The sequence below is a fragment of the Scomber japonicus genome, chromosome 2 (assembly GCF_027409825.1).
Source record: "Scomber japonicus isolate fScoJap1 chromosome 2, fScoJap1.pri, whole genome shotgun sequence".
In the NCBI taxonomy this organism is placed as follows: Eukaryota; Metazoa; Chordata; class Actinopteri; order Scombriformes; family Scombridae; genus Scomber; species Scomber japonicus.
The window spans coordinates 31,176,633-31,194,280 of NC_070579.1; the positions used below are offsets into that span (position 1 = coordinate 31,176,633).

A 17,648-nucleotide genomic window follows, 5' to 3' on the forward strand; every position below is an offset into this window, starting at 1 on the left:
ATAAGGTGCTCCACCCCGCCTGTGAATACAGGTGTATATCTTCTGTGGCTCTGGATGGAGCTCTGCATAGTCTGAAAAAATAACCATACTCATATCACACTGATGTAAAAAGGGTCATCTCAGTTTTTTTCCAAGACTTTTCAACAGAAAGTTGGCAGTTTGAACTTGGAGTGTGGATTTTAAAATGTGTTGGTTAATAAGGCAGGGAGGAGATAATGAAAGATGCTCTCATGTCGCATTTTTAAGTTGGGTTTTTGGAACTTGACCCATACTGGGAACAAATCAGGACATATAGACCTCTGCTGCATCATTAGTTTCTTACAAGCCCACTCATTCATAATATTCATTCATATTTGTGAGTTTGAGACTAGTGTTAATGCACTCGCTTTTGTATACAGTAAATATTCAGCATGAAATTAGCAACTGCTGAAAACATTGGCAGTGTGTATGAAAGTTATTGTATTTTAGCATTTTTATTTGCATGTTTTACTTTTTTTGTGTGTTGTCCTTAACTTATCCCTAGACAGCGGAGGGCCTTCACAGTGACCTCATTTTCCCACAGGGGTCAATGAGGCTTCACCTTATCTTTGCCACATAGCTGTACATATAGATTCTGGCTGATACTGTGAAGCATCTGCATGCAGTGCAGAAACCATTCGCAGCACTCATGAGTGTTACAAAACATTGCCAATAACACTGATATGACAAATATGTCTGGTATTTTTAAGGGAAGTTCAAGTTGTATTGACCCAGTATTCACAGCTTTCAAAACATAATTCATTAACGATATCCCAATGCTGACCTCAACATCAGAGCTTCAACCAGCACCTAAAAAGCTCTAAGATTTTCCCACAAAAAAAACTTTGTACTTGTGGGCAGCAAACTGTTGGTCAGAGACTTTGCTCCAAAATAAGTCATTTATTTTACAAGAAAGTTTAGAGCATTTCATGTGACACATAAAATAATAAAGTCAGTTCCAAACTACAAGCTGCTTTAAATTCAAACCATAGCATACTGATACAGAACCAGTACGATAGATTAAAAACACAATTCAAAAACAAGACATAATGATAAACCGTTTTTGTTTTTTTACATTCATGTCAAAATGGACACAAGAAAATGTGGCAGTTAAAATAAAATAGGGACTTCAATAAATCATCTGTCACCTACATTTGTTTCACCAGATATCAAAGAACTAGCACGCAAGGTGACGGAGTGACACAACAAAAACAGCAAAATTCCAGTTTCAAGGACAACATAAGCTATTTTTCCTTCCTTTTCAGAAGTGGTATTCCAGGATCGTCATCAAGGGTGAACAACCAGAGCTTGGAGAAGAGTCAAAAGATGGTGTAGTGAGGCGAGACAGGCTGTACGTGGTACGATGACTAATAATTAGCGTTACTGTATCCAGAGTATGAGCCCTGGTTCTGTCCTCCAATGCCCGGGTATGATGTGCTGTACCCCTGGTTCCCCCAGGACGACTGGTTTCCCCAACCTGTGGAGGAACATGAAAGGAGGTGTAATATCATTTTCCCAAAACATTATTGAACCAAGACATACATGTGTGAATCAATAGCAGAGAGAGGGTGGCAGTTAAAAAGGCTTGCTGCTCACCATAATTATTATAAACTTGGCCCCCCGTCACTGAGCTGGGGTAAGCGGTGCTGTACATGGAGTAGTCTCCTCCCTGACTGTCATTCTGACTTTGGGTCAGCATCTTCTTTTTCTCATCTCCATAGCCGTAACTGTAGGGACTCTCCTGATCGGCAGGAGGAGGCATCGACTGGTAGCTTCCTCCCTTTGTAGTGCTGGAGTCAGGGAGGGAGACAGGTGGGGAGGAGAAGGTGGTGCTGCTCTCTGGGTAAAAGGTGCCATAGCCAATGTTGCTGCCTGTGCTTTTATCTATGGTTTCCCCTGTGTTGGTACCGTACAGTTTATCTGAAACAGTTGAAAAAAGAGCCCAGTGTCACTGCTGTATGAAATCATTTATCTGTTTCAAACATTGTCTCGTTTTTCTTCAACAGCAAAAAAACTAAAACAAACAAAAGACATGAAATGACACGTTTCATTAAGAGAACAATAAGAGAAACAAGACAGCAGTAAAACTTCAGACATTCAACATATGCACAGATAAAATGTTGACTCATGATAGAGTGACTACAGATGAGTCAAGTTTTTATATTTTATAGTGTACAACACGACAACAATCTAAAGTGAGGCTGCACAGAGACAAGCAAAGGGGTACTTACGATATCCTGTGCCAGTGCTGCTCTCATAACTGTAGTTTGCTTTTAAAAATAAAAGGAAAGAAATTATTAGTTGATTTCTTCATAAGTCGTGAAATATACTTAAATGATCTTGTACGCTCTTTGTAAGAGTGGGCTAATGCACAGGGTGTAAAATGCATTACTTTTATTATAGCTGGGTCCTGGAGGAAACGGTTTGCCTCTGCCCCGGCCTCGACCCCTGCCAGGACCCCAACCACGCGATCCAGAGTCTGAAGGAATCCCACGGATAGTACCGAACCCTGGGATGTGCTGTTGAAGTGGAAATGGTAGAACATTTAATGTCAAGATTAAATTCTTTAAGTTAAGAATCTATGCTTTTGATTATAATTACACGCAGGCAGTGTTTAATGTGTCAGAGAACAAGACGCAACTTTTTTGTTGTGCTTTACATAACACACATATTACTGAGTTAGCATGTATTGTTTAGGGGGGTGACAGCTCTGACATGTGACAGAGGAACTGTATGTTTGACTGAATGTAAATTAGTTTTAACATTACATCAACTTTCATGTTAATCTCAGCTCTTCTACCATTTGGTCAAAAAAGTTATTTGATCCTTTACTGGGGCTGTTACTACGACTCATGAACGATTGAGCCGTTAGTCAGGAGTGTGAGCAACTGAAGACTGAATTGCAAAGTGTCTTCAAAATCAAGTCAACTTGAGTTGTACAATTTTGAGGACAATTAACTAGACGGATTACCATGTCAGTGTAGGTGACCTTCTTCTTTGAAACATTTCTGTTGGTGTTTGAAACACCATTGTCATCTGGGAACAGTTTCTCCAGAGCAGCGAGTGCAGCATAGGCCTTTGCCTCCTTCTTGTTAGAGCCCCTCCCTTTGAACTTCTGCCCATCAACCTCCACCTGAAAGACAGTTAATGCTTACACTTGGAAATGTGAGGAAAACAAAAACAAAAAAACAACAAGGTTTTTTTTTGATGAAGACAAACAAACACACTTGCTGGTGTGATACTGCTTACTCACCTCCATGACAAAACACTTTTCATGCGAGCCGCCTGTCTCTGCAGACAGCTCATACTTCAGGCTGCGGCGTTTTTCATTCAGCTCCATCACAGGATTCTTCCCGTTTTTGGTTAAGATAGGACCCTGCCCAATCTGGCCATAGCAAGTGGAGAAACAGTAGCTGTTAAATCAAACTCTACATATAAGAGTCACATGTTCACTTTTTTTGTGATTTACTGAATTTATTAAGGCTTCTGAGTACACTGTTCAGCTCAGATACATACATCTTCTGATGTATTCGAGGCTGGGGCAGCAGCTTTTCCTGATTCCTTGATTTCCTCAATGTCACCAATGGACTCTGGCTTGGTTTCTGACCCTGTTGGAAGACCAAGATCCTGCAGGACCTGTGAAAGACAAAAATCAAAATATAAAGTGATGGGAACTTTTAAAAAAACACTTGTTCATTCTCATACCCAAGTAGGCTTGGTTTATCGTCACAAAAATGACAATGTAAAAGTAACTGCCTTGAATACAGGGTTTGCTTTCAAATTGAAAAAAAACCCCAATAGTCTTGCCTTGGTGGCTACATTAAGCTTGGCAGCTCGTTTGGAGGGTCCCGTGGCCTCGTAGGTCTTTCCATTTAAATCCACAGCCATTGTGAAGACCGGCTCGTGGACTGGACCAGTCTGAGATGTGAGCCGGTACTCTAAGCCAGGTCTGTACTGGTTCAGACGCATCACAGCATTCATGCTGAAATCATCAGTCACTATGGGAAAAGGAACAGAAAAGCAAATACACACAAAGAGGAATATCAATGAATAAATCATTTTTATTCATTTGGAAATGTGTCCTATAATAAAAAAGTGAAGTTTGACTGTACTGTTTCCTTTCTTTACTTTTATTCCTACAAAGTATTAAAAGTGTTTTTAATACATGCAATCTTAAACACAACATTCACAAAAAATGTAATTTGTTCAGAGTCAAGATATTTATGATTAAGTCACAGTATGAGTGGTCTTTTATCTTAATGCACCTAATAAACTGTCACCTCAGGATATGTGGATGCATGCTGCATCATTAGAGTATTTGTAAAGACTGCCACACATATCATTCAAATGGATTGAAAACAGAATGAGCTATGGTTCGAATGACACAGGTTTTAACAGTTAAAAGGCTCAGACCAGACCAAGGCCTATTAATTACTAACATGATTTCCTCTGAAAGCGCTTCTGGAACTTGAGAAACTTCCTCTGTTTGCTGTTGAGTTGGGGCTCCTCCTCTCCTTTCTCCACCTCTGCGTAAGGTCTCTTAGCTGGCAGGGTGTAGTGTCCAGCAGGTGCTATCTGGGCTACATCGAACAAGAGAAAAAAGCTTGAGAACAGATTCTTTCATGAAAATGTTACATGATGTCTGAAGTACACAGAAAAAAGGGACAGAAGTCATCAGGTACCTAAGACACCTTTTCCGCTGATTCCCAGTGATTTACGTGGCTTTACAGGCTTTAAATCTCTCCCCAACACTTTATGCATCTGTGCGAATGCACACAACCTCAAGGCAAGCTACAGAAAACATAAAGGTTAGTCATTATTTCCCGGGTTTAATAATGTGTATGTGTGCTTGCATGTATTAACAACGTTATATTACCTGAGCACTCTGTGTGATGTCTTCACGCTGCTGCACTGTTAGGTTTGCAGTGGCATCGACTGATTCCTTCTCACACGGATCTTTAATGCCAGGCCCATCTTAGCACAGATAAAGTCAGACATTAATGTTAATGCCAGTGTATGAACACTCAAGCTGTTTAACAAAACATTCAAAGCTCACCTTCCAACAGGATTCCAGAGGCAACACACTCCAAAACCCTGCGGAAAGACTCTCCTGCTCCCATTGGCCTCTCAGATGTACCAATGGCCTTCTCTACCAGCAGCTCAAGAGGCTATGTGCAGACAAGAGTACACAACCAGAGTATAGACACTAATTAAAGAGAAAAAAAAACACTTAGTTTTGACCACCGAGCTAGAAAGGATCAGTCAAAGTTCAGGCTGGTTTATGCACAATTACATTTTAGTACAACAACAGTTTTCTCACCCAGCCTGAGAGTGGCGTCCAGGTAGGAACACGGTTACACAAGTCCCTCATGATCCGGATCACGACAACAGCAGAATTCAGGTTGTTGACTTTGGCCTGGAGACACAAACAAAAGCTGGTTCAGTTAGAGGAGCTGCAACCTCTAACATCACCTCCATCCTGTGCTCTCTGCGTTTCCACAAAAAGGCTCCGAAAAAGATAGCTCAGAAAGGTCAGAAGGACTGAGCCATCACCTAATCAATAACTACTGACACTAATATACGCACCAATATACACACCGTCTGCCACACACGCACACACGCACACACACTCACAGTACGCTGCTTTCGTGAAAAATGTTTTGATCAAAGCGAAACACTTTTCATGATAGCAGTGGTTTAGAAACTGAGACAGCTCAGTCTGACAGATGACATTTTGATAAATGAAATCATGTCATCAAGAGAACTGATGCGACGTTTATATGCTGGTGGATACCAATGACTGATCTACTTCTGTCATCAGTATGGATCAGCAGGTCACTTTTCATGAGTCAGAAAGTAAAACTTAACTCATATCTGACATTTTTAGACTTGATATGAGCTTCCATCAACAACTGAGAGCACAGTTTAAAAGTTTTTCTCTCTAAATGGAGAGAAAATGAAAAAAAAAATGTATTCAAAGAAACAGTTGAACCTTATTGTACAAATAAGGACGTGAATGCAAACCTGGAACCACTTGGCGTGGCGGAGAGACGCCAAGGCAGTTAGACATTTCTGCCTGTCCAGAACGTCCGGCGGATCGATGACTGTTCGCGTTTCTATTGACGAGGTGGGGTAAGAAGAAAGGGTACAGTTTGACCAAGGGGGTAGGCTCTGTCTTGCAGCTTAGGGAGTAGCAGCTCCCCGCAAACCAGCAGCAGGGACAAGGGGGTCCCAAAATACCTCATAAATAAATATTTGGTTTGGTAATGGCCACATATTGTGACTACTAGCTAACTTTCCTGAGTGAAAAACTCTGATAACCACTCAGTCGTATTAACAAACATTACATAGCATGTTGTTTACTACTATGAACACCCCTTCCCTCAGCTGCTCGGCTTGGGTTTGCTGCTTCCCCCCCTCCTGAGACAGTGTGTCCAGTTGGTCAAAGGTCCAGCGTTCCTAAGAAACTTGACAAACTAGAAGGCAATCAGTTGTAAATCACAAGCATTTAGAGAACCTTCACGTCTGCGCCACTCTGCAGCAAAACTGATGGAGACCCAAATTTAGATAAGGCCTCATTAAATATTGTTAAAACAGAGAGCCATACCAGCTTTATGCAAGTTTTAGCTCATTTTCTACACTTCACATACAATTTATCCCTGATAAGTTTTAAGTCTCTGCCGTTCATATCGTACCAAAATGAACAACTGCATGAGGGACAAGATAGAATAAAACTGGAAATCTGATACTCAGCAGTAAGTATGACTACAGGAGGGCTGCGTGATGATGGCTAATATTATAATAATCCTATTTCATTATATAATGAAAAGAATCAGCCCTATTCATCCATCTTTGTAAAAATGGTTAAGTTGCACATTTCACACAAACAACAAAAAGCTGACCCTCATTTAGTCAAAGTTGCTTCAAAGTAAGTCTGCAAATAAAATCTGTTTTTTCTTAAAGCCTTATGCACCACTAAATACAACTTTAATCAATAATATAAATAATACCACAGCATGTAATAAAAGATGATTAATCTAAAATGTAGAAGACGCAGTTAAATGACAGCTGCAGTCTGCTTAACAACAACGGATTGGTCAGGCAATGTACCTGTAAAGAGGGAGCGCTTGATTTGATGCACCAGGGCTACACAAAGTTTCTGACAGTATCTGATCAAGTCTGAATCATTGTGTCTGAATCAATGGATAATTCTGTGATTTTAACTGTGCAGCCCAGTGTGCAGTGTAGTAAATGGTCTAATACTGTACTGAGAGCTGTATGGTTCTGTATGTGGGGCTTGAGAAAACTCCCCCTGCTGACCCTCCAGTGAGGCAACTTTAGACTCATGCTCAGAAGCATACACAGAAGCACCACCACCATTCCAATAACCAACACGTTCACATACAAACAACCATTTCTAATTTGATTTCATCTGTCTGGAGAAATGTTATTTCTCCCAAGAGAAGCAAAAGAAATCTATTCATTGCGATCAGTTTTGCTGCAGCTGGCGCCAAATGTACATCTTCAGCATCAAGTACATGCAATGCGCGCTTTAACTTGTTATTCTTGAAAAGCCTTCATTTTAAAACATGAAAACAATTCAGCAAGAATAAATAAAGTTGTTTTTATGATTGTTATTAACAACAGGTGCAGAATGTATCAGCGGCTACAGAGAATGTAGAGCTGGCAAACACCAGTTTGTCACAAAACGACGACAGGACTCTTGAGCGAGTGAAGAGCCAACATTCCTTGGTTGTTCACTGGCATCGGTCTGACACAGTCACTGTACGAGCTCCACTGTCTCTAATGAGTTGAAGATGGACAACTTGTGTGGCGATTCAATTGTCAGTGCCCAGTTACAGTTCGGTGGAGCGGTACAGGGTCTGAACACTGAGAACACACCGATCAGGCCTTTGGTAGCACATCTCTGAGGTTGGATCAACATACGTACCTTCTTCTTCTTCTGCAGCTTTGCTCTCTTGCTCTGTCCTAACAAGAGGCGATGTAAGGTGGATCGTGAGAGTCAGGATCAATTCCTTGGTGCTTTTCACAATAATGGCTGCATCCCCCGGACATTGGTTTACTGTGTATTGCCCAGCTGAGATACCCTAACACAGAGAAGGACAAAAAGTTAGGAGAGCAGAGGCGACTCTTTAAAAATGTAAAAATCTGAGAAATGTTGTTTTTTTTACAACTGAGAATGAAGTAAAATAATTTTAGGTACTCAGCTCTACCTCTAGCTGGGCGGTTAACTTTTCAGCCACTTGATTAAGCAGGGTGATAGTAGGCTTATTAGAGCAAAGCAGCACCAGTTCCAGGTCCTTGTCTCCCTTCAGCAGCAATCCTTTGGCCACCAGGCCCACCCTCATAACTCCACGCAGGACACGCTCTTGTGAATCACCACTGGCATGGTGAGTGGAGGAGGAAAACAAACAGAATGATTGAATTATTCATAAGATTTTAAAAGCCATTTGATGTCCATTAATCACTGGGATAATTGACCATTTGGACACCTCACTTACCTCGCAGCTTCTGTACTTTCACTTTCACTGTCATCTTTCGGAATATCCATCTGGTCAGACACAGTCTTTAGAGCACACTCCACATGGGAGACAATGGTCTGCACTGCCTCCAGTTCCTCTGGGGAGGGATACACTTCTGAATGTTTGGCCATCACGTGGCGGTCATACGGCCCCGTGTGCACCTTGAAGGCTGCAGGTTCCTTAAATTGGAAAAAAAAAAAAAAAAAAGTACTGTTTATGTCAAAGAAAACAACAGCATAATGTTGCTGGGTTCAAATGTATCTTTTGTCCTGTGATCATTTAACCAAATCAATTTTGAAATCATTTCAGAATAAAAAAATTGAATTATTCATTAAATCATTTCATATCTACTGAATTACTAATTTGATGTATTCCAGTGACTCATAACATGCAAAGTAAACACAGAACTTGGAAGTAACATAGAACATGAGCAGTAACACGTAGGAAGTGTGTGCTTAAAAAAGCACAAAACAGAAAAGAAAAAAAAAACATCCAGATGCACCAGATGAACGTTTCGTGCATGAGGAAAATAAATTATTTCAAACTACAAAAGGAAATAAAATGGTGATGGAAAGATCTAGATGTTCATTCTAAATGGGGATGCTTGAGGAAGTGGTTTAAATGACTCAAACTATTTTGACAAGCAGGTGAAAGAGGAACCTCATGATGCCGGTTATCTTCAATCTCCTCAATTGCCGCAATGTAGTCATGATACTGTCTGAGCTCCTCCTCGTAGCAGAGGCAATCATACCAGTAACGCAGCTCCTCGTACCTGCAAGGAAAAAATGACAAAATGAGGACAGTTTTCTGAAAGAGATCCATTGTTCAAGTCAAACTAGTAGCTACTAAAAAGCACATGTGACAGAATAAGTGTGACAAGTTGTTTGGTGAATGCCGATTTACATGACAATTCTTCATGGACACTTTGAAAAGTTACAAAGATCCAAAAAAGCTTGATCTATTGTGGTTTAGTGCGTAATCCTAAAATCAAAACTACAAAGTAACTCATATGGAATCATGTAGTCAAGAAAGTGTTAAACAAATCAATATATCTTTCATATTTTAGATTCCTCACAGTAACCACTATTTGCTTTGACAACAGCTTTGCACATTCCTAGCTTTCTTTCCACCAGCTTCATGAGGTCGTCACCTGGAGTTCCCTCATATGCTGAGTACTTGTTGGCTGCTTGTCCTTCACTCTGCGGTCCAACTCATCCCAATCCATCTCAATTATGTTTAGGTCGGGCCAGCTCATCTTATGCAGCACGCCATCACTCTGCCTCTCAAATAGCCCTTAAGTAGCCCGGGGATGTATTGTGGGTCATTGTCCTATTGCAAAAGAATGGATGGTTCCACTATGTGCAAAACCAGATGGGATGGCATGTCGCTGCAGAATGTTGTGGTATTGATGCGGGTTAAGTTTGCCTTGAATCCTGTGTCACCAACAAAGCACCCACCACGCCTCACACCTCCTCAATCATGCTTCAAAAACCAAAAATCTCAAATGTGGACTCCACCAAAATACAGATTGCCTCTGGTTGAATGTCCATTCCTTGTGTTTCTTGGCCCAAACAATTCTCCAGCTGTTGTTTCTTTGCAGTAATTCAACCATGAAGGCCTGATTCAGGCTCTGGCAAACAGTTGATGTTGAGATGTGTCTGCTGTTTGAACTTCTGCTCTTATGGATTGACTAACCTTTTAAAATAATGATGGACTGTTGTCTCTCTTTACTTGGTTGAGCAGTTCTTGCCATAATAGAGATTACAAAATTAGATTTATACCAACACCATCTTATCACAACACAAATAATGATCTCTGTCGCACACTCCTTTATTGAAACTCATACCATGTGATGACCTCATGAAGCTTGTTAAGACATTACCAATAGCGTAAACACTTTTTTGTTTACTACATTATTTTATTTTTTATTTTAAATCTTTGACTGGTCCTGTATATTTCTATAATAACAATGTATCAAATTACAATTTGTAATGTCAGTGGGATTGCTTTTAACACATTATTCATTATGTGTTATGTTATACTTTTGATTTCTTCAGTATTTTTCTACAAAGTGGGAAACTCTGTGGGCACACAGAGTTTACTTATAATATAAAATAGCATATAAATACAACAATCTCGAGTTTAACAAAGTATTACTTCATGTTTAGTATTTTATTTAGAACTGTAGGTAAACTATACTATACATGCTCCAAGTGTACCTATCAAAATCATGCGGGAGGAGGCGGTGGCCCTGTTGGATCAGGCTGTCCCAGTACAGCAGCTCCTCGTACGCCTGGTGCTCATCCCACATCGGCGATGCAGCGGCTGCCATGCTGACACAACCTCCGGGCCGAAGCTACCTCCTCTTTAACCGATAAAAATAGTGAGAATAAAATGACTGGGATGAAGTTATCTGCATGTATAATTTTGCTGTCAGCTGACAACAAACAGCGTGTGAGTTACATAAGTGTCTTTAATTGTGTAATACACTTTGAATCGCCTTGTGGTTGTAATACTCTATACAAATTAAACTGCCTTGCCTTTAAACACACGCTGCGTAACAACTGTCCACTAATAAAGAGTAATTACATTCATTATGTGTAACGAAGATGCTAATATTTGTAGCATTGCTGCACACTCGCTGTTAGCCAGTATGCTAACGTCAGGTTCATTTATGTCCTTACTATTAGACTTGAGCAATGTGGCACTTCACCTCTGACTTCTGTTTAGTATTGCTGAGGTCTGTTTTGTGTGTTTAGGGCTCACCTCAATCACAGAGGGCACAAACAGGTGGAGGAGGTCGACCTTATCGCAGTAATGTTGCTATGTTACCTTCCAGTCACTTTCTTTCGAAGCTCGATCTGAATATGACTCGCGCATGCGCAATGGTTTTGCAGGGATACGGCAGCCCCACTTGGACAAACTACACGATGAACTGTAGCACACCGTGGAACAACATTCAGTAGTCATTTTAATGGCAATATGTTAGTTAAGTTATACTTATTATTGCTAATGTTTATTTCGGAAAGCAGTTCGTGCTTTCCTATCCTAACATCGCATTTTTCACTTTATATGTTTTATTTGAATGTTTTAATTGCTATAGACAGTCAACAAGGATACTAGTAGTCTGCCCAAAGATTTACTGCCTTTACTTTTATGGATCCCCTGAAGTCCCATAGGGTAATACTGTTTTGGATGTTCTGCGAACAAGGTAATTTACTATAAATGTATGCGTGGGAAATAATTTGATCTTCATTCATTTTCTAAATTATTTATAACTGCAGGGCTCATAACTAATGAGTAATTGTGACTATCAATTAGCTAATTATTTGTTATTTACAACACCCAAAAAGTTGTTATAAAATCTTCTTTTGGTTGAAGCTGGAAAACAAAAAAGGCAAAATAGCACATTGAATGTTTCAGTAGCTGAACGTAACACATCTGTAATATATCAGTCTGGTATGACCACAACAACAATTATAAAACATTTTTTCAAGGAGTGTTTTTTTGATCTGGCTAAAAAATGCTGAGACTGCATTCACACTGGCTAGGCTTTGTGTTTGACCCTGAACAAACCACCAAGTAGACCAACAAGATGTGTAGAGCCAAGCCAGGATGATCAGTCCAACACTTGAATGATTATGAATAATTAATAAACGTTTTAATGTTTTACACTTTCTTAAAGTAAGTCATCAGGTCTTTAGTTATACTTAATAAGTCATTAATGAAAATGATTAAAGGCTGCAATTCTAAATGTTAATAAATTGTTACTTAATGGAAGCCTTGCAGCCTTTTCTTTCTTCCATTATGTGCAAGAGCAGCAAGAATTTCATTGCATGACATTCCGCAATGAAAATAAAACTTGATTAGCTGAGTTTTTATTATGGTGCAGTAGTTATTAAACTTTAGAAGTTAACCCTCACATACCATTCATGTTCTTATCCTTCACAGTATCTACTCACACTTAGTCTGTATACAAACTGTGTGAGCCACAAATCTATTTTTCATTCATAAATACTTAATCTATCATTAATAAATGGGCCATCCTGGATAAGGCTGTCAGAGAGCAGAGAGAGTGTATTATTTGGGTTTTACTTTATAGAGAATAAACATTCAGTAACTATATATTATGTAACTTAAAACAGGAGAACATATCAGCCATAATTATGTATTTAAATTGAATGTGAAGAATGCATTTGTAATTGATGAATTTTGATTTTGGTTTTCTAAATAAATGCAACTCAAATTTAACCTGGAGGATTCTTTATGTACAAAAATACATTTGTACATAGACATTTTTGTATATTCTTTGCTACTTTAGGAGAAATCATATAATTTCAGGCTAGAAATATTTCCTCAATTGGGTTTTAGGTGTTTTTAATGCACTTTGATGTAAAAACAGGTCAGATTTGAAACTGAACAGTATGTAAGGGTTACACATTTTGTGCCAATTACAAATAAGCACACATGAGCAGTTTCTCATAGTGAAACACAATAAAATTGACTATCTGAATATCAATTTTTTTTTTTGGCCAGACCTTGAAATAAGAAGGAAAAATTGTTGCAACTGCAGACCATGTGAATGTAGCTGGAATGAAATAATGCAGGGGAGGAAAAATAAGACGCTGGAAATTGCATCCACACCTCATCTAAAGTTTACTCCCATGGGAGTGAGACTACTAGCCTAGACACTCTCCATGTGGAAGCAGCTCACTGACAATAGCTGGATACTAAATAAAAACTAAATTAAAATGATTTACTCGACAATGTTCTTAAGTCAAAAGGTTACCATCTGCATGGACCTGTGAATAATCCTTTGAGATTCATCATCACCGTCATTTATAGAAAGAGAAGTGAAGAATGTCTGCGGGAAATCACGGCTACAGATCACTCATCAGAGTAAATTCTTACCAAGCTACTCATGCAGAACTCAAAGTAGAGATTGTATTACTACTATTTGGAAATTAAAGCTAACTTTTTAAGACAAAATACTACTGTGCAGTAATACATAGCAAAAACTCTAATAATCAAATGAGTGCTGCCAGTATTTTTACGATTGTGATTAAGATTTAAAACACTGTTTAACTAGCAGAATTATTCTATATAATATATATGTATATATATGACAGGTTGACACCTACACAACTGTATGCAGTAACACAAGCCTATTTGTTTGGAGATCATAGAAAAACTATTAGTTATGTATAAATACAAAACATCAGAGTAAAAGTCACATTGCATTGCTTTATTTACATTCTTTACATGTCCTCAGTAAATTGAGGGTACAATTCAAGTATTAACTTATAAAATCTTACATTATTTCACATAAAGCACTGTATAAACACAGCATATTTAAGCATAATTAAACATGTATAAACTCCACAGTAATTGAACATTGGCCTTCCTTAATGAAATACATTCAGCTGAGTACTTTACATTACAAATACACTCTAAATACTGATGGGTTTACTCTGGAGCTCCCTCTCATGGTTTTACTGATATAGCTCAGTTCTTCCACATTCATCGAATTTAAGAGCAAGTCAAAAGTTTTTCTTAACACTGAGAAATAAAACCAAATTATCCTCAGTCCCTCTAAATGTAACACTCTTTGAGTTTCTCAGGGCAGAATATGTTTAGTGCTGCGTTCACATTACCTACATCATCTCTGCCCTTTACCATTAAGAGGTTGACATGGATGACTGTAGTCCACATGAGATACATGCAGTAAGGAATGCTCACTTATAATAACTAAACAGTAGAAAATGTATGATACTTTGTGCAAAATCACAGCATTAGCTAGCTTCCATTTCTAAGCTCAGAAAATGAACTCATAGGTAAACGTTGATAGAGTATGAAATAGATATTTTGATAGTATCCATTAAACATTTCTAAAGATGGACCAGCCCAGAAATGTCAAACTGCAGGTCTAATCTGATCAACTCTGCCATTACAGGCACAGACTTTGTTCCCTCCACCTGCTTCTGTGTGGATCTCTCCTTTTTTTTAAATCCTGGCACTCCCAGTCCTACATATGTGACGCAGTACAGTCTCAGTGTACTACATCAGTCTTCCTTTCAGCTCAGACTTGGCTGACATCATTTTTCTCTGAGCTGGGAAAGGACGTGGGCTCCCAGCGGCTTAATATATTACCCCTAAGGCCCGCCTGGCACTTAGCGATGAGGTAGATTTTTCTGAGTACGGTGCGACGCAGCAGAATGTAGACCCAGGGGTCGAGGATCTGGTTCCAAGTGGCCAGTCTCACACCCATCACCATCAGCATTTTATAGTTGGACAGGTCTTCTCCAATGGTTCCTGTGTAGGAGCGGATCACGGACATCAGGCCAAAGACCTGCAGGCATGAAACATGTGCTTGCAATTATTATATGATAAAAGAACAATTCAGTTTAGACTTCAGACATGACGTTATGGGATCACTGATCTCTGCCAGTCTCCCAAAATACTGCATTTACATAGCAAAACTAATATTACTCACCAATTATAACATCAACATAGCATAGCAACATAGCAGTTTTCAAAGAGATCCTATTCATTTCATTTAATACAACAAATGAATACTCTGGATAAGCAATTTTTTTGTGTCAGGGATACACCAACATTGTTTTGTTTTATATTATTGCATTAAAATAATAGTTTCAACCATATTAGCAAATACTGACTGTCAATCTGCTACCAAGTAATATCAGGGCCAGCATAAATATATAAACTAATGTACTATGATGTAGAGGAGGGCAATGTTGCCCGATCTCTGAGGTGAATGAGCGCCAATGATTAAACATTTCTATTTATTGTTGAATTTTAATTGATTGATTACAACCATGTTAAAACACAAAACAGTTTTTAAAGGTAAATAAAAAATGTTTATTAGGTGAGTTCTCTGAACTAATGAGGCGGCAGTGCATGCAAAAAACAACTGCAGAGAGGCATACAGTGCATGCACCAAGAGGAATGTACAAATGCCTAGAGAGTGAATGTGAGATGAATCAAGCTATTTTGCTGTCGGCCCTATCGATGATAGAATTGCTATTCAGAATAAGACTGTGTGGTAGTATTGATACTTAAGGTATTGACTTGAGGGAGCATTCAGCTGAATCTGCCATCAGTATTTGATAGAGCCTGTTTTCAAGGCGACTGAAGACTGGATGCTTTATTTGTGTAAAGAATCAGGGTTTTTTTTCTATTAGAAATATATATTTTAATATATATTCATCAGCCTTGAATTGTCATTTATTTCTGATTTATTTTAATGCATTTCTTTAATAATTCTTATTTCCACCACAAAATCAAATAAAAAATGAAAATCCCCGAGATGGAAAATAAAAGGGCTGAATGGCTCCCTGGGCCACATAAATATGCCGATGCCGAGGCTGTTTTACACACTACAAATAGCAGTCTTACATTTTTACAGTAGTATGAGTAATCTGTTGATGATGATAAAATAATACTCATTTCCACAAATGTGGGCAATTACCCTGGATGATTAGACCATGTAGTCAGGTTGAAACAGCTGGAAATTACATGCTGTCACTATACTCTCTGCACTCATAAGAAAGCGTGAGCTGTCCCATCCTAATAGGTGCAATTAAAGTGACCAGAGGGTGAGAGCGATCAAACCGCAGTCTGAACACACACAGCCCTGACAGAAGTTCTAACTAGGCAACGTCAGTGAAAACACTTGTGTTAGTCGACTTTATGTTTATAAATTATATTGAGCCAATACCTTTTTCTAAAGCTAGTATTGGTCGGTACCAACATACAGCAGCTGGCCTACACTGATAATAAACCTTTTATTGCATTTTAGTGCTCTAAGAGTGCCAGTGTTTAGGTGATGTCCTCCATCTCTTTATGATGTTATTGTATACTTTTGTCTTATTTTACATCCTGATACTCACCAGCAGAGGGCTCCAGCAGATACATGAGGTGACCATGATCCCCACCAGCTGCACCACCATCTCTATGTCGTGGGACCTGGTTGAATGATGAGAGCCGGGCTTCCTCCTGAGCCGAGCAAGAACCAATGTCAGTCCGCTGATGGTATTACACACCAGCGCCACGGCCAGGGAGGTCAGACCGAGTCCAGAGAAGAGCACCACAAATGCTACATCCACTGCCTCAGTGTCACTGAGCACTTTAATGAAACACCAGGTCCCTGGGTCCTGGTAGGCGTAAGAGCCCAGCTGAAAACATGGCAGCATGGCCACGCACAGAGCTGCCAGCCAAATGACAGAGAGGCATATTTTAGTGCGGGTTGTGGTGACCAGAGATGAATGCAGCAGCGGTTTAGTGACACCCAGGCAGCGCTCAGCAGCCATGGCGCAGCCCATGAAGAGTGGGCACAGGCCAAAGAACACCATGCTGCCACCCAGGAACTGGCACATCCCATCAGATGTGTTAAAGTCCTCCGGGCTTACACCTCCAAAGAGGTAGAGTCTCAGAACCAGGGCACCTGGGATCAAGTGTCCAATGAAGTCTGTGATAACCAATGAAGTAGCAAAGAGAAGGAACGTGGCTTTGGAGCGCCGGCGCTGGAGGGAGTAGGCGTTAGCCAGGATGAAGAGGGCCACAATGTTGGAGATGATGCCCAAAGTCATGGATAGTACAACCACAATGATGCCGCTGGTGGTGGGTTGCACCAAGGTGTAGTTCCCCTGCTGCGACAGCCCTTCAACAACCACCCTGGCCTCCACCATCTCTCCGCTGCCATTAGAGAAAGGCGGGAGGAGCGGGGAGGCTGAGGAGTTGTAGTGACTCAAAGCTAACATCACTGAGCTCTGAGGGTCAGGAGGTCCATACGCTACCTAAGGAAGGCTGCAAGAGACAGAAGAGGCAGATGAAATGTGCAGTCTATAGTCAGCTCTGGATCAACATAAGTAAAATACTTGAATCATTAAAAATAATAAAAGTCTCAGTGTGTAGAAAATAGATTTTATAGCACACAGTTCACAAATTTAAAAAAAGGTTTGAATAAATGTGGAGAATTATAATTAACGGAGATTCTTGCACACACAGCATGAGGGCTCACTAAATGTCTATGAAATGAATGTGAATCATATATAATATTGCATTCAC

General features: G+C 39.7%; 2 protein-coding genes across 2 annotated transcripts; both read right to left on the bottom strand.

Moving 5' to 3' along the window:
- Positions 1 to 899: 899 nt before the first annotated feature.
- On the bottom strand, positions 900 to 11,410 carry ilf3a (interleukin enhancer binding factor 3a). Its single transcript, XM_053333399.1, has 20 exons — positions 11,328 to 11,410; positions 10,781 to 10,926; positions 9,222 to 9,333; positions 8,541 to 8,740; positions 8,253 to 8,421; positions 7,970 to 8,126; positions 6,043 to 6,134; positions 5,339 to 5,434; positions 5,075 to 5,186; positions 4,895 to 4,992; positions 4,701 to 4,809; positions 4,458 to 4,598; positions 3,826 to 4,016; positions 3,535 to 3,654; positions 3,272 to 3,403; positions 2,990 to 3,151; positions 2,411 to 2,537; positions 2,250 to 2,288; positions 1,615 to 1,938; positions 900 to 1,495 (listed from the first exon to the last, which is right to left on the bottom strand). Exons 2-20 carry the CDS (start codon positions 10,891 to 10,893, stop codon positions 1,386 to 1,388), a joined length of 2,604 nt encoding a protein of 867 aa, XP_053189374.1. The 5' UTR covers positions 10,894 to 10,926; positions 11,328 to 11,410; the 3' UTR covers positions 900 to 1,385.
- A 3,207-nt stretch (positions 11,411 to 14,617) lies between these two features.
- Positions 14,618 to 17,356, bottom strand: ptger1a (prostaglandin E receptor 1a (subtype EP1)). The gene is made up of 2 exons (XM_053333516.1): positions 16,472 to 17,356; positions 14,618 to 14,910 (listed from the first exon to the last, which is right to left on the bottom strand). Exons 1-2 carry the CDS (start codon positions 17,339 to 17,341, stop codon positions 14,641 to 14,643), a joined length of 1,140 nt encoding a protein of 379 aa, XP_053189491.1. The 5' UTR covers positions 17,342 to 17,356; the 3' UTR covers positions 14,618 to 14,640.
- Positions 17,357 to 17,648: the final 292 nt, after the last annotated feature.